Source organism: Antechinus flavipes, chromosome 5, assembly GCF_016432865.1.
Source record: "Antechinus flavipes isolate AdamAnt ecotype Samford, QLD, Australia chromosome 5, AdamAnt_v2, whole genome shotgun sequence".
Taxonomy (NCBI): domain Eukaryota; kingdom Metazoa; phylum Chordata; class Mammalia; order Dasyuromorphia; family Dasyuridae; genus Antechinus; species Antechinus flavipes.
Window position 1 is genome coordinate 63,624,345 of NC_067402.1, and position 24,705 is coordinate 63,649,049.

The 24,705-nt window shown below is 34.7% G+C and overlaps 1 protein-coding gene across 2 annotated transcripts in view; it reads right to left on the reverse strand.

The window, feature by feature from the left end:
• MKX (mohawk homeobox) overlaps nt 1–24,705 on the reverse strand; it is a 99,523-nt gene that overhangs the window by 55,787 nt on the left and 19,031 nt on the right. For both annotated transcript variants that reach the window (XM_052000939.1, XM_052000940.1), the window contains exons 4-5: nt 21,822–21,975; nt 20,689–21,024 (exon numbers count right to left, since the gene is read on the reverse strand). In XM_052000939.1, coding sequence (XP_051856899.1) covers nt 20,689–21,024; nt 21,822–21,975 — 490 coding nt within the window. The remainder of the gene's footprint in view (nt 1–20,688; nt 21,025–21,821; nt 21,976–24,705) is intronic.

Sequence of the window (24,705 nt, forward strand, 5' to 3'; positions counted from 1 at the left end):
TGCTTATTGAATCCAATTGCTCATGGAACATCATAGTGCCTTTGCATAAGAATATTCCTTATTTTTGTACTATCTTTCAAATCTATAGCCCAAGTTTTAATTCACTTTGATTTGTAGCATTAGCTAGAAATGAACAAAGTAACTCAAGTTAAAAGGAGAAGAAAATAGCAATGTAGCATTTGCTATTTAATTCCCCATTAATTGATAATTTGACTTGGGGGAAAATAAATTGGCAAAAAGGAATGGAATTCTTTAGCTCCTTGTTTTTACTAAAAAAAAAAAAAATCCCCACAGTACTCACTTAAACAAAGAACTTGACTTTTCCATTGGAAAGACAAAAAGAAAATCGAGGGCTAGCATGTCCTGCCACATACTTAACTACACCGTAAAATACCATGTACTTGGAGTCTAGTCACATTTCAGAAGTGTAGTATTTATTAGTTTCTCCACTGCCAAGTTCCACTATTATCATATTATTATAACTGCGATGTATTTTTACTAACTAAATTATATATAGCTCTTTACTTTAAGCACTGGAGGTTGGAAAGGCTTCATCATCATAAGGTGTCACGTATGTGTGACATACGATCTATCACAGGTTTTTTCCTCTCTGTAAGCAATTACTGTATATTTCTAATCTTGAAGCATTTTACTGTGTTATTCATTATTTAATGCTGATTCTGAATATGCCCTTATGTGTGCCAAATGTGATATTAGGACATTTCAAAATCTTGTTCAACATATGGCCTCTTTGCCCCCGCCCATTCTTATTTTTAAAAGAAAATACAAGAGATAACATCCTTTAAACATTTTTTTGGGGGGTAAAAACCCACATTCATTTTTAACTTGGAATGCAATCTACACTTTCATTTATTTTCATTCTATTATTGCAAGGGATGAGCATGAGAATATAGAGGTCTGCCTATTTACATTTGTAGACACTGCTGATCTTAATTATGTGGGTACCTGAAAATATTATAAAGATAGGGAACAAGTACATGTTGCCTGGGGAAAATATTAAATAGTATTTTTAGGAGTAGAGCTAAAGTTGACTTAAACGGAATTAAAAAGGCACTCAAATTATAATTTTTGTAAAATACTTATTTTGGGAAATATTGGGAATTGGGGAAAAAATGAAATGTTTTGAATACCTATATTAATTACCCATATTAATTGTCCTGTCTTAATTATTCAGGAATTAATCTTATCACAAATTGGCTATCTCTAAATGTGTTTTCTAGCCTCAAAATAAACAAAAAAGGAAAACTGAAAGAAAAAAGGAGACAAATTAGGATCTCAGATTAAAGCATACACACACACACACACACACACACACACACACACACACACACTTCATCTTACCAAAAAGCCTTTTGCTTCCACATCAAAAACTGGGCTTATAAAATATATTAAGTTATGCTGTAGCTACATTTTTTTTTCTCTACTAATTCCAGATATCTCAGTTTTTCCTTTTGGAAAATGAAAATATTGAAACTGACATAGTCGTTTATCACAGAGATCTTGGAAAGAAGTAAGGCTTAATATTTTACAGTAAAACTTAACCAATTAATTAGAATCCTGGTTTAACTCATTAAAAAAGAAACAACAACCTATAATCTACTTTTCGAAGCAATCAATGAGTGAACGAGTATTTCTTGGGCAATGAGAAAGTCCTCAGTTGAAAAGTGTTCTACAAGAAGCAAGGCCCGGCAAAAGGCAACAAATGATGACAAAAAAATCAAATTTCTATCTAGGTCTTATTAAAAAAAAAAAAAGAAAAGAAAAGAAAAAAAAAAAGATAAGTTTCAGATTCTAGTACAGGAACAATGCAAGTTTTTTGGTTTGGTTTGGTTGTTTTTACAACGATAACACATGTCCAAACTACCCAGAAGCATGGAAAGATTCTAGATCACTAGAAAAAGTTTCGTTTAAGTTCATTCACTACGTTGTACTTGGGAAAGTGGACTAACACATTTTAGAAGGAGTTTCAGCAACTAAGGATGAATCAAAAATGGATCTCTGCTTAACTCTTTATTAGCCAGGAATTCGATGCTATTATTATACAAATGCCCACCTAGATTCTTCTCAAATGTATTTGCCAGGGGCAATTTATCAAACTTGATTTATCTCTAATTTATCAAGACTTGATTTTAATAGGACCTCTTCTCCTTCAGCCCCCAACCTTAATTGGTTTTAAGGCAAAATGGCTCTCTAAGATTAGGCTATTTTTCCTTATTTCTTTACACATGAAAAAATTCCATGAGACCTATATTTTGGTTACAGTACTTCATTTACTTTTGTACAAAGACTAAATGTCTTTTAAAGAGGTTCTATTTCCTTGCCTCTACCCACCCTCATCCTACAAATGGAAGAGGTTTAAAAATCGGGTATATAATGAAGTAGTCTCCAGAGTAGATTCTACTATTATGTATATATGTATATATAAAATGATCCCTAGGGAGGAAGCATGCATTTATATTTATATTATTTGGAAAACATCAGAACTTGTATTTGCATTTTTCTCCTAAAATAGAAGAAAAAAATTAATTTTACTAATATTTAATATGAAGATTGATACTAATAGTCTCATTTAGTCCATATGTGAGATGGCCATGTCATTTACAATATGAAAGGAATCCTGTGGGAAGAATGGGAGCTCCCTAACTCGGGGCGAGTAAAAGGGAGGGAGTTTCACAGTGGAGTTATTCATCACTCATTCATTCACTTTCAGTTTATTGGTTTATTATGATAGACTACAGCCCAAGTAAATGGTTTTTGTGATATACATATAATTTTTGAGTTTTAACTAAACTAAGCCTCAAAAAATGAACAAGTAGCTTTTAAAAAAGACTTCTACAAACTGTGGATTTAACAAAATATTGATAACATGAACATAAGTGAACAGAAAAATGGCAAGCAGACTTTTCTGCTCCTAAATATAAGCTCTTCCTTAGTCACATTATGCAAAAACAAGATGGTAATTTAATTCAGGTTTCTTAACCTGGAGACTGTGAATTAGTCTTTAAAAATATTTTGATGACTATATTTCAATTTAATAGGGTTCTTTAAAATCTTATGCATTATTTTATTTTATATACTGAAGAACATTATCCTGAGAAAGGATAGGCCTCAACAAGATCCATGACATGTAAAAAAGTTAAGAACCCTTCATTTAGTTAAATCTGGGAAGGTTTTGGCTAAAAAAAAAAATTATACTTTTAAAAAAGATTGTTTGAAATACATATTTAGCTTCACTATTGTTAATAAAGTCGCTCCAAATTTATTATATACTGAGATATTAGCTGATTGCATGATACCTTTACAATTAACAAAATACTGAAAAATCCAATGTTTTATTACCCCAAATGGTATAAATGTGTCACTTATAAAAACTGACACCTGCATATTAAAAATCTTAGCAACAGCATTTTCTAACTTATTTTTTTAAATGAGCATTTCTAGTGAAGTTTGGACCATTTATTAAAAACATTTAATTTTGGGATAAAGAAATAAGGAAAAATAGCCTGTGCAAGAATAATTAACAGGCATTAGGGAAGTGAGAATTTTACTAGTCAAATTTCAACAGAAAGATTTGCATAATTGGTGGAGAAGATTGAACAGTGTATATTATGATTAATTATACTCAATTATAGGCCTTTTCAATTAGGATCTACCTATTTTTGTATGCTATCTTTTCAGCAGCAACAACCTTTTAAAAAACAAGTATGAAAATAAATTGAATTTCAAACCAGACCTTTGAATTGCTATATTACAAAATGTTAAAAAAATTATTTTCAAAAAGAATGAAGCATATTTGATCATAATTTTTACTTAAAATGCTATTAACATTATTTACTGCAGATAAAATATTTTAGATATTGTTAAATGAAATGAAAATTTTTTTAAAATATTTTTTTCTTTATATCAACCTTTTAATGTCTTTTTAAACAAAAGCTTAATTTTTTTTCTATATCTAATATGTTAATACTTTAGGAACATATAAGATTCATAGGAACAGCTACTAGATCTATGAGATCATTGGTTCAAGGAACTTCCTAAGCTTCTACATCTACCGATGTAGATCAATGACTTCTCTGCATCCACTGTTTTAAGAGAATGATTTGGGGCAATAACTTGTCCAGGTTCATATAATAATTAAATAAATATATGTACATCAAGATGACTATTCAAAAATTTTTAACTATTTGTTATGCAATTGAAGTTTGGGGATCACAGATTTAAAGCATACAATATAGAAGCCTCCCTTGAATATTATACCACGCCAGATTGGGTAGTCCACCTGAGTTCAAATCTAGCCTCAGATGCTAGCTGTATGATCCTAGGCAAATCAGTTAACCTCTAAGAGTTTTCTCATTTGTAAAATGAAGGGGTTGGACTAGTAACTTCTAAGTCTGTTCCAGTCTTAAATCTATCATCCTATGAAAGGGAAGGGGAGGAGATATTAATAGTTAACACTTAATACAGTGCTTATTATGTGCCCATTTTACAGATGAGCAAACGGAGGCAAACACTCATTCTATGACTTGCCCAGTATTACATAGCTATTAAGTATCAGAAGTCAGACTTGGGTCTTCCTGAATGGATCCCTGTACTCTCTGTTCCACCTATCTACTTCACTCAAAAGATTTCCCAGAAGTGTCTTAACTTCAATAATTCTGAGTTCCTCTGTTGAAGACTTTCTCATATTGGATCTAAATTAATTACTTTAATTCTACTTGAAATTGCTGATTTCTCCCCCTACACACACACACACACACACACACACACACTTTTTTTTCCCTGTAGACAGCTTCAGGTTCCTCATCTGTTAAATCTCCTTTATCTTTCTGGCTCCCATAGAGCTATTTCATATGACAAATAGAATTTTTTATAGAGTATTTTTTTTAAGTCAGCACAAGTGATTGATCCATTGAAAAAAATCTGAAAATGTACAACATCTAACACTTGTGGACCTCCCATTTCCACAAAAGGGGAGTAGGTTGGGGGTGTCTTATCTCTCTTCCTTTGAAACTTGAGCTTTATAATTTTGTTATATTTACTTTTGACTTTGGGATGTGCTGTTGTTCTTTCCATTTCTTATAGCACAGTAATATTCCATTACATTAATTTACCATGATTTGTTTAGCTATTCCCCAATTGATAGTAATCTATTATTTCCAAAACTTAGCTATCACGAAAAGTGCTAGTATAAATATTTCAGAATAGATGGGGAATTTTTTTTTTTAACTGATGGCTTCCTTGGAGTACAAGACCAGTAATGCAGTCTTTGGTTCATTTTAGTCACTTTTTTGCATAATTCCAAACTGCTTTCCAAAATGGTTGTATCATTTTACAACTCCACCAACAATAATAGATTAGTGTTGTCTATCTTTCCACAAACTCTCCAACATTGGCTATGGCCATTTTTGCCAATTTTTAGGGCATGAGGTAAAACTTCAGGATTGCTTTGATTTGCATTTCTTTTATTATTAGATTTGGAGCATTTTTTTCAGATGGCTGTGAATACTTTGCAGTTGTTTTGAGACCTATTTAGACATATCTTTGACCACTGATCTATTAAGGAATGTATATGTCTATGTATACACACATATACATACATACATATATACACATGTGTATGTGTGTATGTGTGTGTGTGTGTGTGTATTTATCTCAGATGCCACACCCTTGTATACAAATAGAGAAAATAGATACAATGAGTTTTCGCATCTGAACATTTCCTTTCTTATACAAGATGTGTTAATATTATCTGGGTAGAAGTTTTTCAATTTCAATAATCAAAGATATTTTCATTTCTAATAATTCCCTCTACCTTTTATTTGGATCTTCTCTTATCATAGATGTGAGAGATGTAAAATTCGTTTCTCTTCTAAATTTTTTTAATATTATAATTTCTCATAGTAAGGTCACAACCATTTAGAATTAATTGTGGTATGTGGTGTAAATTGTTGATCTAAGCCTAATTTCTACCAGAATGCTTTGCAGTTTAGACAGCAATTATGAACAAAGAGTGAGTTTTTTTTTCCTAAGTAATTTATGTTTTCCACATTATCAAACATTTTGTTACTGTTTTATTTTTTTTCTGAATCTCTCTTGTCTAGGCTATTTCATTAATCTTTCTACATTTTAACCAATACCAGATGTTTTTGATGATCATTGTTTTATAATGTAGTTTGGCATCTGGAAGTACTATGCCTCATTACTTCTTTTCATTATTTCTCTTAATATTCTAGATATTTTGTTTTTCCAAATGAATTTATGATTATATTATCAAGTTTTTCAAATTATCCCCTTGGTAATTTTATTGGTATAACATTAAAAGTACAAACTAATTTTAATAGAATTGCCATTTTTATTATGTTGGTATGACATCCATCGGCACTAAATATTCTTCTAGATATTTAGATTTTTAAAAAATTATTTAAGGGTACTTTCTAATTGAATCTAGTCAACTCTTTTTGCACTTTGAGCACAAAATTTTATTTTATTTTTTTATTTTATGCATTTTTGTAGTTATTTGGAATGGAATTTACCTGTATGTTAGTGCTTCTTGTGTTTTATTGTTATTATATAGAAATGCTATTGATTTTTGAGGATTTATTTTGTAGCCTGTAACTTTGCTAAAGCTATTATTTTTCTCAATTAGTATCTTTCCTGATTCCCTAAGGTTTTTGAGTAAACTATCATATCAACAATAAGTAGGGAGAATTTTATCTCCTCTTTACTTATCTTTATTTAATTCATTTCTCTTCTCATATTTCTATTGCTAGATTAAGTAATAATAGGGAGAGTGGGCTTTCTTGCTTTAATACCATATTTGTTGGAAAATGTACTAGTGTATCACCTAATAGACTTGATCCTGGCCTTTGGCTTTAGATAGATGCTTTTTCTAATATTTTTAAAAAGTCCCTCTATGCCTATATTTTGGAGGGGTTTTAGCATAAAAGAGTATTGCACTTTGTCAAAGGCTTTTTCTGAATTTATTGAGATGATCGTGCAGTTTTGGTTGTTTTTAGTATGATTAATTGTGTTGATTGTCTTCTTAATATTGAACCATATCTACCTTCCTCGTATAATCCCAATTGATCCCAATATTTCATAGGAGTTTGTTTAAAATTTTTGAGTCAATGTCCGTTAATGAAATTGTCCTATAATATACTTGTCTCATAAAAGGATTCTAGGAGGGGTCTTCATCAATTTTTGAGTATAATTTGTAAATTGTGGGACTCAAAATTTGGTAGAATTCTCCTGCAGATCCCATCCTTCTGCTTTTTTATGTCTAATTTCACTTTTGGCATCCACCTTCGCTCTGCCTGGCATTCTTGCTGCTACCCTCAGACACTGATCTAGTTGGTGCCCTGGTCCCTCTCCTCCTCAGGATTTCTAAGTCTGATATCACAGGACCCATTTTATCAATCAGCATAATTCTATATTGGAGGAAATCCTGTACTTGAAGTCAGATGAGATCTAATTTCTCCCAGCTTTAACTACAATCAGTTCTTATTAACTCTAGATCCAACAATTCACTACAGAACTCTTCTAATTCTGTCTTAGCACTCTTAAAGTAAGAATCTCCCCCCTCCCACTTTCATTGACATAGGAGACTCCTGATGAGAAAAGCCACTTTCCCATTGTAGATGAGCAACTACTCTAAAACTTAGCATCTTAGAGAATGATTGTGGGGCAGGAGGGATAAAGGGACCTTGTACAGAATCACATATCCAATCCTAGGCAGAGCTTGAATCAAGGGCTCTTAATTCAAATATAAAACTGATTGTCTTTCCCTATACTATGATATGTCTCATAATTAGAACCTAATTTCTGGAAATAAGACAATTCTGGTAGAATTAAATTGCAAAGTTTTAGCCTGTGAAGGTGATTCAGATTATTCTTGATGATGAAAAAATTATGACATGAAGATTTAAGACCCTACATCAAAGTTTGAACTAATACAAGAAATTGAACTCTTTCTTTTCCTTTGTTTTTGAATAGATAGCTGTGAAAATCAATCATTGTTCTAAAACAGAGACTATTTATTATAATTATGCTTAAGTCAAAATAATCATAATTTATAGACATATTTTCTCTGCTTTTATAAAGTAGAAACTTTTTGAGGGAAGAGACTGTTTCATACTCCCAATGTTTATAAGAGTTCTGGCAATTAAAAAATACTTTTAAATTAATTGATGGGTTGGCTGGTTGATCATTTCACTCCAGGGACAGAAAAGTTGGAGAAATATAAGTATTCTGAATTCAGCATTTCCTACAGGAAACCAGTTGAGGCCACTTTAGGATCTCACCACAGTATACTCTGTAGGGGAAAAATACCTGCATAATTTGGTAAAATCATAATCACCAACTTTTTTATATTTGGCACCAAGTTTTTGACATTTGCTTAATGAGAGGGAAGGTTTGCTTAACCAAAACACAAATTTTCCTGTTACTTTAATAATTATTATGTAACATCCCCATCACTTCTCTAAACTCTCAGAGGTTTGGGGTCTATTTTTTCAAGAGTAGGGATAGTTCCCTTTTCAATATGTTTGAAGGTGGAGCAAGGAGAGAAAGAATTATTCCTGACAGCAGCTCAAAAATGTTTCAAATTTCTGGTGGGAAATAGATAAACGAAGATTTCTGAAAGAAAATAAATATTTTAGCTACACAGAGATGTTTCTGTTCAAGGATTTTTTAAAAAGACAAAAATAACCTGCTCTGGGAAAGGCAGAGACCTCCACATAGACAAGGGTGTAGAGAGAAAGGACTCCTTTTTTCCCCTGACAGTCCAGCTGGAGGGACTGAAGGACTAAAAGGAAAATAATGAGAGGAAAGAATGAAAGAATAGTGGTGACCAAGACAACAATGAAGAAAGGAAAACAACTCATCCCTCTGCCTGAAGTGCAGACCAACTAATTCTACCCTGATATTGCAAGCAGCTCACTCTGTGATCCCAGCAAATGCACTTGGCCCAGCGCTCCATCCTGGCCAGAGATTTTACATTTAGAAGTGTAAGACATAGTAACATTTAAGGAATTCTGGATTCTGCCAGCCAGCTATCCTTTCTCTCTTGGCCATGGGACAGATGAGCCAGAATACTGCCATGCCTTCTGTTGTGTAAATCAAGGGAGGGGAAGCTTGAGGGAGGGATCCCAGTGTTTGGTGCTTAAGAGAGGGGCATATTTTAGGGTCATTGTGACACTTTTGGCAGGATGGGGCAATCTGACTTGAAATGGTTCTGCTACATTGCTAGATGGATCTGTTCATCCCAACCTGAGACTCTGGCTGGAGAAGGAAGTTTCCACTATCCAGACCACCAGGTGAAACATCAGAAAAACAAAATATGTTTTCTGGATATGCTATTTTTTAAATATTTTTTTTTGGTTTGTACCTCTCATTCCTCCTTTTCTTTATGATTACATCTGTTATTTTAGCTTATTTTTCCACTTTGTACTGAAATAGTTCTTTTAAGAAACCATTATTCTGCATTAAGCAGGGTTCCTTTTTTTTCCTCTTTAAAGTTTATACAAAGGAGGAATTTAGTACAATGGATAGAGAGCCAAGCTTCAAGTCAAGAAGATCTGGTGGATTCACATATTGCCTCTGTATTTGAGGTAAAGGGAAGACCCATACCAAGAGTTGCCCATATTAACAAAATCACAAATTTTTCCTATATTTAAGAAGGAAAAATCAACCATCTGTCCTAAATATACAAAATAAGCACATACATTTTCTCTGTGAGTAGTTACTTGCTTTGAGCGTCTTTTCCAGGTTACACTAAATCCAGAATTTAGGGGGGAATGAGTTGCATTTGGATTGCTAGTCTGTAAATATTGGAAGTCAGTGCATGATATCCTTAAAATAGTCCTTCTCTGCCTGTCTAGCTGGATATCAAGACCTGGATATAGACCTAGGAGACAGTGTAGACCTGGGCAAAAATACTTAGAACAAAATAAGCTCCTAACTTCCATCAATGTTTTAAACACAGTTTTTTAGTTCCAGGCATAAGACAGACCTGTAACATCACTAATCTATTTTTGTTTTTAATCGATTTCTGATGATAATGTCTGTAACACACTTTTATCCTTCCCACAAGGAGGCTTCATGGTGAATGGATGGGAGGCTCCCAACTTTTCAAAATAGAAGCAAGCAAAAATTCACAGGTCTAAGAACCCAAAGGAAACTTGGCAATTGTCTTGCCCAATGGTCCCATCTTATACAGGAGGATATGGTGGCCCAGAAAAGCTAAGGGATTTCACCGAAGGCATGTGGGTAGTAAATTATCAAAGCCAGAATTTGAGCCCAAGATCTCTGGGCAGAAACCAAAGATCTCCTCCACCTACAGCATACAACATACAGTAGACAGAAGGATTTGTTCTTTTGATGTCAAGCTCAGCTATCAAAAATGTTAATATGATTGTCAAATTGAATTGGATTCTCCAAATGGTTTTTATTTCACCTCTCCTTTTTAAAACCAATTGTAAATCCTCAGGCATTGTCTCCCTCTTATAGACTACAAAATGGGGCCACACTTTAGTTCTTACAAGAACTTTTCAACTGCAGGAATGAAACAAGGGAATGACAAAAAAGCTCACCTGCCCTTACCCTCTCAAGATTTCCCTAATTCTGAATTTGTGGATTAAATATACTTAAGCATGCATCAGTAAGCACCTGAAACCACTAATTTCTACAAATAAAGCAGTGTGAAGTATTCCAGAGTAAGGATCACACATCCAATGAATTAAGAAATCAGTATATCAAAACAACCATTATAAATTTATAACATAATACATTATATATTATGTAATATAATATATGTGATCATAAAACTCTTCATGAGTTTACTCATCTGTTAAGTGAGGGGTTTGGCCAAAATGATCTCAGAAGTCCTTTTAAAACTCACATTCTGTGGGTCTATAATTCTAATTATTTTTTTTAGTAATTAGGTACCAAAGCTATTATTAAGGAGAGAGAGGTTAGAAAGAAAGAGCTATTATTCAGTTGTCTTTTAAATACGCCAAGTTTCATATAAACAACAATTACAGAATTTGTCAAGTCTTATTTTTAAAAATGGACAAATTAATGAAAACTGTCCCTTTTTTTTCTGCTTCCTTAAGACTTGGGCTAAGGTAATTATAAATTATATCATTTCCAATCGTAAACAAAAATACAACTTTCCATAATTTAAAAATATCAAAACTCTGGTCTGGAACAAGACGCAGATTTTTCCTGGGTAAGAGTATTTTCGCGTCTACAAGACCAATTTTCACCTAGCGAAATTCTTGTTTAATTTTAGAAACAACGTGGGGAGACAGAGAGGAAAAAACAGCTACAAACTAAATAAAGAAAACATACTCCCATGACCAGTGAAGGGAATGCCTTGCTGTTTTCACTGACAGGAAAAACGCTTTCACAGAGTTTCTGTTCCCAGGCAGAGGACATCTTTGAAGAGTTTATTTGGTCACCTCTCAGTGTAGCGGGTTTACAAAACTAACTCAATTCAGTGTTACTGGGAGTTACCCACTTAAATGTCCTACACACAGAAGGAGAATAAACCCCTTTCTGTGCCAGCTTTGCACTTGGCTTGAATTTTTACGACTGACTTAGAAGCCCTAGGGAATGAAAAAGTCTCTTAATGGAAACACTGACACAGTCTTAAATATAGTGGCATGAACGGCCCCACTATAAAACTGCACAAGGGATGTGGCCACTGCAGAAGGCGTTGAAATGCACAGAATTTATCAGAAAATCGCCAACAATTGTTTTACTCATATACAACGGCCAAACTGTGAAGACTTGGAGGCATAGAAACATAATCACTGTTTCAACATTTCCAAGCACTTGCTTTCTCTCTCTCTCTCTCAAAAAAAAAAAAAAAAGCTAAGTTTTGTAGGTTCCTTATCCTTTCATATTTACTGCCTTGATTCCAGCCTTGGGTCTAATCACTCTTGTTACGCTGTTTTAGCATATATGTTCTCTCAAAGGTTGGGGGAAACTTTTCGATATCCCTCAGAAGAATCAGAGTTTATTTTCATATGAGACCAGAACATATAGATATCACAACTTTTTAAAAATGCCCTTAAATAAGACTCAGAATATTAAAAATTATCATCTATTTGGGGAAGCCAATCTTTGGAGGACTAATGAGATTTTATTGTCTTTTTTCCTGAGTTTTTGCTTGTATTTTGGGATTTTTTTTGGACATGTATTTATTTTTATTCCTAAACTGTAGGCTTTTTATATCACTTGGGATTTTCTGGTCTGCCTGGATACATTAATAATGCATTGCTTATGTGAATAATACAATGACCAATCATCATTCCAAATGACTGATGATGAAACATACTACTGACCTCCTGTGAGAGGTGTTTTAAACTCAGGGTACAGAATGACACATGAATTTTTTTTTTTTGCACATGGCCAGTGTGGGAATTTATTTTGCATGAATAAGCATATTTGTTAGTTTTCTTTTTTTTTTAATTGGGAAGGGGATGAGAGAAAACAAATTTTTGTTACTTAAAAAAAAACTTCATCCCTCTTCCCCTAAAAGATATATCATTTAAATACTTCCCTACATCTTAATTTTTGATTAAATGCCAGTACAAAGGGCAAAGGCTTAGTATGATAGGCTGTAGGGAACCCCTAAAATTAAAATTTCATTTCATGAATTTGAAATTTCATAAAATGAGATGAAAGTTTGTTGTGATATGGGTAGAACAAGTCATAGAAAGAATATAGAACATTGTGGTTTCTGTGAAGCTAGAGAGGATATCTGAGTAAATCTGTGTGTAAAACTAAGCTCAATAGATCTATAAGTTTGGAACAAATGACTTGAAGCAATAAAAGTCCATAGATCCTAGAAGTTGAAATTCTGTGATATAATAGCTAACAGAAAGGGAAGAAAAATCTGAGGCAGCAGAAGCATGAAAAAATAAATGACTAGATAATTTTGGGGATATCCTACAATAACCTAGTTCCATGGGTGACTCATGTGTCATAATGATGACTCAGATTTGTCAAGGGAAGATTAAATTACACGCAGAATACTCAGCACTGTATAGGAGTCAGGAAAAACTGAACTCAAAGCTCTGCCTCATACTGCCTCTGAACTCTGGGCAAATCACCTTACTTCTCAGCACCATGGCCAACTCTACAAAGAGCTTGATAGATCTATCAAGATAATAGGAGTTTCTTATCAAGAGTTCTCCAAACCAATGAAATTACAGGTGTAGTCCAAAAAATTACTCTAATATACACAAAATATTAAGAGGTCTTGAAGAAGTATGTTGCTTGGTCCCCTATGGTACACTTAAGGACAAGAACCAGAGTTGCACATTTATACATTGGGGGAAAAGTACCTATATGGTGCCATTGGTGCCATTATTGGAGTCTGCTCTATTTAAGGAAGCAGAGAAATGTGAAGCATATTTCTTGGAAACCATAGAAATGGTTCATATGAAAAAGATTTGGTATTTAAAGGGTAAACTTCTATTATATGGAAAATTAAATTAGGTGGAACTCATCATTCATGAGTGAGGAGGAGTGGTATGCTGTATATGGAACCAAGGACTATGACAATTTTCGTGGCATTCCTTAAATATAACTAGCTGGGCCAGCTATTGAGGATTTTATTCTATTCTACTGAAGAGCCAACCAGTAATTTTCATGCCTGAAATGGAATGTCTGAGAATTCAAATACAAAATACTTGATTCTTTCACTACAAATAAGGGTGCATAATACACGTACAGGACCATGAATTGACAGAACAGTATTTGAAGGTTAATGCTCAAAAGGAAATATTGGCACATTTAATGCTTAATATTTTTAGTAACTAGCAATGGACTCCACTCTTGCATTCCAAGAAGGTCTCCCCAGTTTGGAACAAGTGAAATATATATTTTGAGCAAGTGTATGCACATACATAAGTAGAGATATAGTATGAAGAAATTATTCATTTTACAAAAGGATTAACTATAGAATTTTTTTAATAGCTCAGCCAGTACATTTGTAAAAGTTTGAATTTACAAAAATACATGATTTATACACTTCAGAAAACTCTCAACTAATCAAGCAATTATATTCCAAAAATTTGTCTTAAGTCATTTATATGGAACTCAGAAAATATTCTCTCATAAAAACATTATATATGGCTTAATACCATCCCTAGTCTAGCTTATTTAGATTTTTATATACCTGAGCTATGTGCTAATAGTCTCAATGAAGTCCTAAGAGATGGGGGTGAAACGTATTTGCCAATAGAGAGGAGAATGAGGGAAGAGACTTAAAAAGAAGGAAAGTAAGTTGGAAGGGGGAAAGAGGAGAGGAGGCAATGGCAGACAAAGAAAGGAATAGGAGGAAGAAAAGATGGAAGGAAAAGTGAAAAGGAGGAAGAGTTTCCTTCTTTCCTGATACATGGATGGTTCTAGGCATAATTTTAAAATAAACCATCTCTATGAGGTAACTCCTTCTCTCTCTCACTCTCTCTTCAGGGTTCTGTGTTTTGATCCTCCAAGACTTGAACTGTAGAACTTTACCCAATCTTGCCCCTATCCAGCTCCCTAAACCCAAACCAAAGTACCATTGGATCAGGGCTCACTTGTTTTTTGCCCCAGTTTCAGAGGATTCTTGGCCAACCTCTCTACTTGTGCCTTTGATCTCATTTCCTTCCATCTCACTGGAAACTTGCCCCATAGATAAATTTCCTCAGTCTTTCACCTTCAGTTTCCTGTTCCTTCTCAGCTACTTATAAATATGTCCAGCTTTCTTCATTCTTCAATAAGAACATTTGACCTCACCATGCCCTCAAATGACCTTTTTAATATTTCTTTTATCTTTCACTGCTAAGTTCCTAGTAAGAAGATTTTATATTTAATGTCTTCATTTTGTCAACAAATTATTTCTTAGCCCTTTGGAATCTGGCTTCCAACCTTTCCATTCCATTGAATGGTTACCAAAGCACACTTGCTCAGTCTTTTCCCAGTTCTCATATCTGACCTCACTATGGCTTTGAACATAGTTTGATATTGGGGGTCACCCATCACTTCTAGTAGGGAGCCACTTCCACAAAATGCATAGCAGGTGACAGTCATTTGAAAGGGTGCATTCTTAGGGTATTTAAGTGGTGCAGTGAATAGAACCCTGGGCCTGGAGTCAAGAAGATCTGAATTTAAAACTAGTCACAGACATGTCCTAGTTGAATGACCCTGGGTAAGTCACTTAACCCTGTTTGCCTTTTGCAAATGAGTTTTCTCATTTATAAAAATGAGCTGGGAAGGAAATGGGAAACTACTCCATTATCTTTGCTAAGAAAACTCCAAATGGGGTCATGAATAGTCAGACATAACTGGAAAACAATGATCTTTCTTGCTTCAAATCAGAATTGTCCATGTGTCATAAATACTTAAAGACTGCTTTGAGCTGGTCCCATAGTCTTAGGTTCTACAAAGTTCCTCTCCCCCCCCCCCCCATCCCGCTCCATTTACATTTTTGCTTTCAAAACTTACAGACATGTGGATAGGTTTTCTTTTAACAATTCACATCCTTCAGACTGCTCTTTCACAGATGAAAGAAATAGAAATCCAGTTTTCAAGGTGAGCTAAATTTCATAGTAAAGCAGTGTAATGGGGGACTGATCAATGCAAGCCCAGCTCCTGAAATAGGCACAGTATTTTGGATGCTGAATAGCTACCCAGAGCCTTAGAGAAATGGAAGATGATGTGAGGAGGAAGGGCCCTAATTTCTTATTCAGAGTACTCACAGATATTCTGGCAGCTTCCCATCTGCTTATTCCATAGTTTTTATCTCATTGCTGACCCAGAACTGAGTGCCCACACAAAAGGAGAAGAACTTTGAAGCTTTCTTTTTCCCTAGTGACAAATGAGGCAAAAACTGTTGCAAGCCTCTGGGTAGGGAGAGAAGTAGTGCCATTGGTTGACTCTCCCCTTCTGGATTGACAAGATTCTTCTATCTCTGTTGATCTATTCTATTCTGCTCTTGGACAAATGAGGGTCAGACACAGAACAAATCAAGTCTTGATCTTGTGAGATTCAAAACATCATAGGAACTGTTAGAAAATCAATAATGGATGTCCATGACAGAGATTTCCATGATACTGCAATCAAGTAGAATGAGTCACCAGCATAGCAACCCAGGAAATAACCCGTGAGATCCAACTCAGCATTAAACACACTCAGTAAAGCCATTACATTTTATAGGCCAGGGGGTACCTGGTCCAGCTGGAAGTAAATTTGAGTGAACAAGTGAACAAATTATTTAATAGTAAACAAATTAAGTCTGAGCCCACTCTCCCCAATGACACTACTCCCATTCTGGGGGAACATTTTTATTTTGGGGTCTTACTATATCTTTTTATTAAATATACCTTTGTTAAAGCTAATTAATGTCAATTGGACAGTTGATATTCAGAAAGAAAATAATCAATTGATAATGGTAAGATACAGGTGCTTGCAATTGATATTAAAGAAAGGACTACATCGGAATGGGAGCTGATGAACAATAACATTATAAGAGCCCTACAGCTCCACAAAGGAATCTTTAGAATTCTGAAAGAAAATAGAGAATAGGGAACTTGATTTGCCAGTGGTGTTCGAATTGGGAAAGACTAAATCTGCACAGACAGATGTGTATGTATTTATAACACATGAATAGATACATGTTTATATATCTATATTTCTGTGTTTTTGTATGTATGTTTCTATATATGTATATTTGTTTATGTATATATATTTCTGTATGTGTGTTTGTAATGTGTTAATCCTTGCATATAACCTCTCTGGTTCTCAGATGGGCTAGAAATGGTTCATTACCCAGCCAAAGTAAAGCAAAGTATTCCCTAGGCTTGTGTGTCCAACAAGGAATGTGGGTGGGACACTGCCTCTGGAGGATGGAACTAGGAGAGGCCTTTTTTTTTCATATAAACACAAATCTGTCCTTATCTAGCCACCTTTTGGGGAAAGGGACCCCACCCAGGGATTGCGGAGTAAAATTTGAAGTTTGGTCTGTGTCCTGAAAAGTTCAGTTGGGCTCCTTGGCTACACAGACATGTAATCAGCTTTTCATGGAATAACCAATTCTTCTTACATCTGAAAATTATAATTTGATAATCTGACATCACGAAAGTGGCTTGTAATGTTTCTGGACAATAACCAGAGCTTGCCTGTTACATGGGCATTTGGCAAACTTCAATTTGGATGATTTCATCCAAAACAAAATGCTGAGTGAATATATTTCTTTTATTTTTAGAAAGACAGTTGTGCAATTATCTTCTTAATTCTAACCACTTCTAATTGTAGATGTTATTCTCATAAATGTTTCAAACTTCAGATGTACAGGCAACTCACAGCAAAAAAAATTTGCCTCCACTTTGATAGGTTCCAGTAACATCTCTAATTAAGACTATAGTCTTAGGCTGCTTGTTGTTGTCCCTTTGTTTCTCTATCTCTCTGTCTCTCTGTATGTGTGTGTCTCTCTCTGTGTCTTTGTCTCTATTTCTCTCTCTCTTCTGGAATTTTTTTTTTAAATGAGTGAAATGAAGGAGGCGGGCAGTATATGGGAAGTGAGAGAATACTGGAATGAAAGTCAGAAGGCGTGAGCTCATTTAGGTGTCACCTCCCTTCTCTAAATTGTTTTATCCCCTGAAAAGTAGGAGAACACATTCTCTGAATACTTCATAGGATTCTTGTAAGGTTCAAATGAGAGCATCAAACGAAACCTTCAAGGCCATCTAATCCAATGCCATTTTAAATATGAGGAAATTGGAGCCAGAGTTTGTGACTCGCCCAACTTCAGTCAGTCAATAAATATTAAGTGCCCACTATATGCCAATCAATCAATAAACATGTATTAATTCCCTATGATATTCCAGACTAGCACTGTGCTGCTGGAGATTCAGAAAGAGGCAAAAGTTCCTAACTTCAAGGAGCTTACAGTCTGATGGGTGAAACAATAAGCAAAAATATGTATAAACATTCCAAAAGCAGCAAGTAAAAGGAATGAGATTTTACCCAAAGTGCTTTGACTCCATATTCTGTGCTCTTTGCACTAAGCTTGGGTCAAAGGTAAATGCTAGGGTGGGGAATGACATATGTCAAATTCTCAGTGAACTTTGAAGCACTGTATAAATGTTACCTTTTATTGTTATTTTATTGTTATTTTTTATTGTTAGCTCATTTAATTTTGAGAGGATATTAATACAGGAAATATTCCCTCTATTGTACTGATAAAAGAATGGACACTCAGAGAAGCAAAGTCACTTGTGCGAAGGTCACATAGCCAGTAATTCTAGAGGCAGGATTCTCACTCCAGTCTCATCTAGCTCCAAGTTTAGAACACTTCATTTCACTATGCAAAGCTGCCTTAATGTCTCAGAGTTTTCGAGACCCTAAAAAGATCCCCAAGATTTTTGTGCAAGAGCTAGAAGGAAACCAAAAGAATTTCTAAACAAACCATGTATAGGAAATAAAGCTGCCATATTTTTTTTAGTCTTCTATAGAGTGAGGGACCCCCAGGTAATCCTATAGAAACTGCAATAGATAGCTTTGTTACATTCTCTCCATGAGAGATAGCTCTTTAAGATTAATTAAGATTAAGATATGACATCAATGCATTAATCAACAAAAGCATTTGTTAAGTGCTTACTATGTGCCAGACAGTGCTGGTGCTAGGAATACAAAATCAAAAAAATGATACAATTCCTATCCTCTAAGAGTTTATATTCAATCAATCTGAAATTTCACAAGCAGGTCTTGGAGCACTGGGATATAATACTTTTTTTCTTCCACTATAGCAAAATTTAGTTATATATGTGCAGGGGGAAATAAGTTTTTATGTCTAAGCTGCTTTCTCTCAGCTTGTGTAACTAAAAATGCTTTGATTTAAAAATAAAACTTGGCTAATAATTAACTCATAATATGGACCAAATGCATTTGGAATGTTTAGAGGGAAAAAACCAAACCTTAAATGACCTAGACATTTAACTTTAAAAAGTAGTCCCTAATGCACGCACATTGCCTAATGTTCTTAAGAGTTTATATTTTACCACCTCTGAAAGTAGTATGCTTTTTCCAAACAGTAAGCATACTGGGGAAATGATGTAATGATTTGTCTTTTTTTTTTTTAAAGGAATCTTAAACTGCCCAATGTCAGAAGTAGGAAAAACTTTGGCGATCTCGTCCATTGGTCCTGAAACCTTTGGCAGTCTGGTAGGGGCTATGGACCTCATCCAAGAATCATGTTTTTTTCATTGCCTAAAATAAAATATATCGGTTTTCAGGGGAAAACAATTATTTTAAAATAAACTTGTTAAAATAAAAAACAGATCATGAACTCCAGGAACTCCAGGTTAAGAGCCCTTCAATTAGTCTTATTCTCTCCTTCACACTGCTCGTTAAAGTGCCATCGCAGAACATTCAGTCTTAGGTTTTCTGATTCTAAATACAGTGCTAACTAAACAATTAAATGTAATCTCTAGTATTCAATATGGAAAATTGGTCTCTGGATGAAATACCTGGAAAGGTCATCAGAAAGTGAGACATAACCTGTTTTGCAAAGTTCAATTGACCTATACAATCCATCCTCCAAAAACCACCAAGCATAAATGTGTGTATGTGTGTGTGTGTGTGTGTGTGTGTGTGTGTGTGTGTGTGTGTGTGCTTACTAAGTCTAAGAACTATACAGGAACATACTGTATGTATCTACATATAAATACATAGGCTTTTTTCCTGGAGGGTATATTACACACATACACACACACACACACACACCCTAAGTCACTTCTATCCATCCATAGCCATTACCTTTACTTATTTTTATTCTCATCTCCTCCATGTCTCTAGGGCAGACTCTGTTTTACTATTTTCAGTAACTTCTTGGAACTCAAACCCAAAGTCCCCTTGTGCAAATGCCCTCTAAAGTGTTAGGCTTCCCAGAGGTAACTGGGACCAGAATAAAAAAAAATTTAATTGTCTTGCTTAATTTTTTCTGTATCTGAAAGTTACGTTTCACTCATTATTTCAGCCTTTCCCATGGTGCTCTTCTCAACAGCTTCATCTTGCCCATCTCAATCCTTTTTCTGCTAGTCATCTCCAGCCTCTATTTGTTTTGACTACAAGTTGCAGGGAGGGTGTAGACCTGCATTGACAGGGTGCTTCATCACCTAGGAATCCATAAGCTCAGATTGCCTATCTATGGAGTGGAGATAATAATACCCATAGCCCTCATCTTATAAGAATCCATTGTGAGAGTTCAATGAATCAATGCATGTAAACTCTCTTGTACATCTTAGGTTGTTATTATTACTGATTATTGATTAATTATTACATTATTGATCAATACAACACAGATAAAAAGAGGCAAAACAAGAATGGACACTCAGGTCAGAGCCTTTTTTTTCAGAGCTCTTTGTTCAAAAAGGCCAATGTCAACTCAACTCTCCAAAAAAGTCCACCTGTATCTCCTTAGAGAGATATCACTCTTCCCCAACCCTACTCAGATTAAGTATTGCATCTAAAGATACAATCTATCTCTTCTTGAGGCAAAATAACAACAATAGCAAGACTTATGCCTGGATAGCAAAATTCAGGCTCCATTTAATTTCTGGCCAAAATAGGCAGCTTAACCCCCCCCCCAAAAAAAAAACAACTTCATTCACTTACCTGTTCGATAGACAAAGTTGCCTTCAGTTTCTGATGATGATGGAGACACAAGCTCCTCCTCAAATTCATTGGAACTAAATGACCCCGAATGGTTTCTCTGTCTCGTTTTTTCCATCATTGCTGCATTTGTGGCCATGACGTGTCGCAAAGAGTCATTAAGGTAGCGGTTCAACAAGCTACTCTTGTATTTGGGGGGTGACACGTAGTCCTCATTGGTGCCGGGTTCTGGTCTCACTCCAGTTTTGATCACAGAGCTCTCTGTTTTAATTACTGCATGGTGAACTGGGTTATTATACCCCGATTCATTCACATGGTTTCTTGGGGGATTTTCTCCATCTGAGGGAGGCAAAAAAGTCTAAGTAGTGAAATACAGGTAGTAAAATATGTGTTTTTGCCTAACTATTCAATTGTGAAATGTAATGATCAGAGAAACATAAAGGTCAAGTTGTCAAAAACAGAATGGACCTTATTTTTGTATTTAGGGGTTAAACTTAAAACTTTTAGAAAAAAGACCTTTAAACACAATGACCAAACAGTATTCCAAAAGATCAATGACAATACATCCTACTCCCATTCCTGACAGAGAAGTGAAGAATTCAGAGAAAGAATTAGAAAAATATATAATATATATTATATATGTCTACATGTATATATGTGTAAATTATATATAGTATTCATATGCATGTGTGTATAATATAATAATTTGATTTTCTTGATAATGCATATTCATTACAAAGGTTTTTTTCCTCCCTGAACAGGAGACGTGGGGGGAGAGAAAATGGATTTTAAAAAATTGAGGTAAATAAAATTACTTAAAAAAAATAAGCTGACTCTTTTGCTAAAATGAAAATAGAGGTTGTTTGTACATGTCTCTCCCCCCTGCCATGTTAATTCAATTTTAATGACTTTTTCAGAGGGTGTTATTCTGACACATAACTTCTTAAACAAGGGGAAAATGTAACAAATCTGTTGGTCATTTATAACATTACAACAGCAAAGTTACCTCATGCAATAAAAAAGAACCAATATGGCACCAATAGGCCTTATGGGACAAATCACTAACTTGTTAAAAACAATTAAAAATCAAGGTAACCTTCTAAATCCAGGAGCAAATAAAAAAAAATCTAACAAACCTTCAGAACATGAATCATCACTGCTCACACTAAGTCTTTCTGCATTTCCTTGCACATATTTGTTGTAGAGTTTTATTCGCAAAGCCCAGCTCAGATCTGGTTGCCTGACCGTATTCTTAAGGCGACGTCTTGCATTAGCAAACCAGTTTGACACCTAAAAAACAAATAAAATGTCTCCTTTCATAAAATTAAAAAACCTTTCCCATTGATACTTGTATTTTCTCACAAGTTGAAGGTGAATATCCAACACAGTCAGCACAAAATAGTGAAAACAGGTTTAGACAAGGAATTAGGAAAGACCTGGATTCAAAGCCCATCTCTGACACCTAGTAATCATGTAGAGGTGAGTCACCTTTTCTGAACCTTAATTTCCTCAAATTGAAAATAGGATTAATAATCCCTATAGCACCTTTCTCATGGGCTCGTTGTGAGGATCAAGTGGCATGTAACAACAAAAGATCAATCAACGAGTAATTAGAGTGTTCAGACTGGGTTATTGGGAGGGAAACAGAGATCAAGAGGAAGCAGACTTGGGGGAAAGATAGGATTAACTCAGTTTGAGTCATGTAGATTTTAATGGGAATGGAATGATGACATTATCCGGATGGAGACAGTTATAAGTGTAAGTCTTGAGCTCAGGAGAAAGGTTAAGGTTGAAGATAAAAATTTGGGCATTATCCATCTTTTCCTAATTAATGCTATGAGAATGGAAGAGGTTGATATGGTAGAGAATATTGAGTGGGGGGGGGGGGAGAAGGAAAAGGAATAGGAAAAGAAGTTTGGAGAAAGCCTGTGTTAAGGGGGCAGGAAGAAGATTGCTGAAACAAATTCATTGCTTTTTATTTTGAATCCTCTCATGTTCTGCTGTGCATATGACAATGTATTTTTTTTGTTTAAAATAAATAAGTCAAAAAGAAAAATGAAAATTAAATGTTTTTTAAAAGGGCATGGTTCTTTAAAAAGGATGAAACATAGGGAATCCTCATTAGGTGTCTCTGTTGCCAAATTCTGTTCCAGAATTTGGTCCTAAATTACTATCAAGGTTTTAGGTGGTAACATTTGCACTGAAAACTTCATTTTTCTAGATTTCCTTCTATAAACATACAAATCAGCATAATGCTTAAAGGCTTACTATTGGGTAGGTCTGTAGAAGTCATCTTCTACTTTAGAAGTAAATGAGCTATTATGGCTGTCTATCTCTGCCAAATGGTTAGGAAGCATTACTTCTTGGAGGATGAGAAGGAGCCCAGAATAGTTAAATGTTCAATATTTACTCTTTACATCTTCTTCATCCCCTTTAAAGGCAATTGGTGTTAAGCAACACAGCTGGTAAGCGTCTGAGATGAAATTTGAACTCAAGTCCTCCTGACTTTAGAGCTGGTGCTCTATCCACTGCACTCCCTAACGTCCCCTAATCTTCCTCTTTTAAGCTATTTTTCTAAACTGTCTTTTGAAATGCTAACAATGTCTCTCCCACCTTGCTCAATACAGTAATAAAGAACTTACCTTTTGCTAGAATTTATTCCCTGCTAAATAACTACTCTTACTATTATTCTCCTATTACTGCTACCACTGTGCTTACCTCTCTGAATGAGGACTCCATCATTTCCTCTTATTTCTTACTCTTTTCCATCATTCACAGATCAAAGAACATAGATCAGAGGCTGCTTTTTTCCTTCCCTACAAATCCTAATCTCTTTAGTTTCATTACTCAAACAATTTAGGATCAAATGAGACATTTGTAAGGCATTTAGCACAATGCCTAACACACAGTAGGTGCTTAATAAAGGCTTCTACTTGTCTTGAGCCAAACTAATCCTCTCCTATCAGTTATAGCTCAAATTGAATCTCACTCCTCTGGGTCTTGCACTAAACAGAATGAAAATTAAACATCTTAAGTCCCTCCTAAAATAACAGCTACCAGTGTAGTGTGTATTTATACACACAGAGAAACATATACATGTATGTACGTAGACACATACACCTATGTCTACAGACATATATGCCTAAATATATATGTATATACCTACATATGCCTATCTATAGATATATACATATATATATATACATCTATAGATATGCACATGGACATCTATACCTATGTCCATAGACACAATCTACTTATAGATGTAATCTATAATACATAGAGACACACATCTATGTCTGTAGACATGTTACATAAGTACATTGTATAGCTAGCTATATCTATCTATGTATATATGCATATGAGCCTGTAACTATTCAATTAAAGAGACAAGGTGTGTAGACTTATTTTACCTAGTCCTAGAGAAAGAAAAATAAATATAAACAACTTTACACTCAATATAAAGGGAACTCCCTCTTTTTTTCCCTAAACTCCTCTCCCGAACCTTTCCAACAATAAACTATCCAAAAGTAGAATGGCTGTCTCCAAAGTTATGGGTTCCTCTTCCTTAGAGGCATTCAAATGAAAGCCAGATGACCTATCATTGGGTATATTGAGGAGGGGGATCCTTTTACAGGTACAGATTGTACGAAATGGTCTGAGGTCTGTTCCAGCACTAAACTTCTATGACATTGTGATTAGAAAGAGTGACGGTTTAGCAGTCAAACAACTCAGCTTCATGTTCTGGCCCTACTGCTTACCAGCCAATTAATCTCTCTGAGCCATATTTTTCTCATCTCCACAGGTATGCTGAACAGATGACTTCTCTGCTCTATGATCCCTTCTGTTTCTAATATGCTGTAAATTGAGCCCTATTACAACTTCCATTACAACAAAAACGTATGTAGAAAAAGATGTAATAACTCACTCATGTCATACAATGTTCAATGCAATCTAATTCCGACATGCTCCAATTCTCTCGATGGATCTGTGATCTTGATGTGATTATTCCCTCCAAAA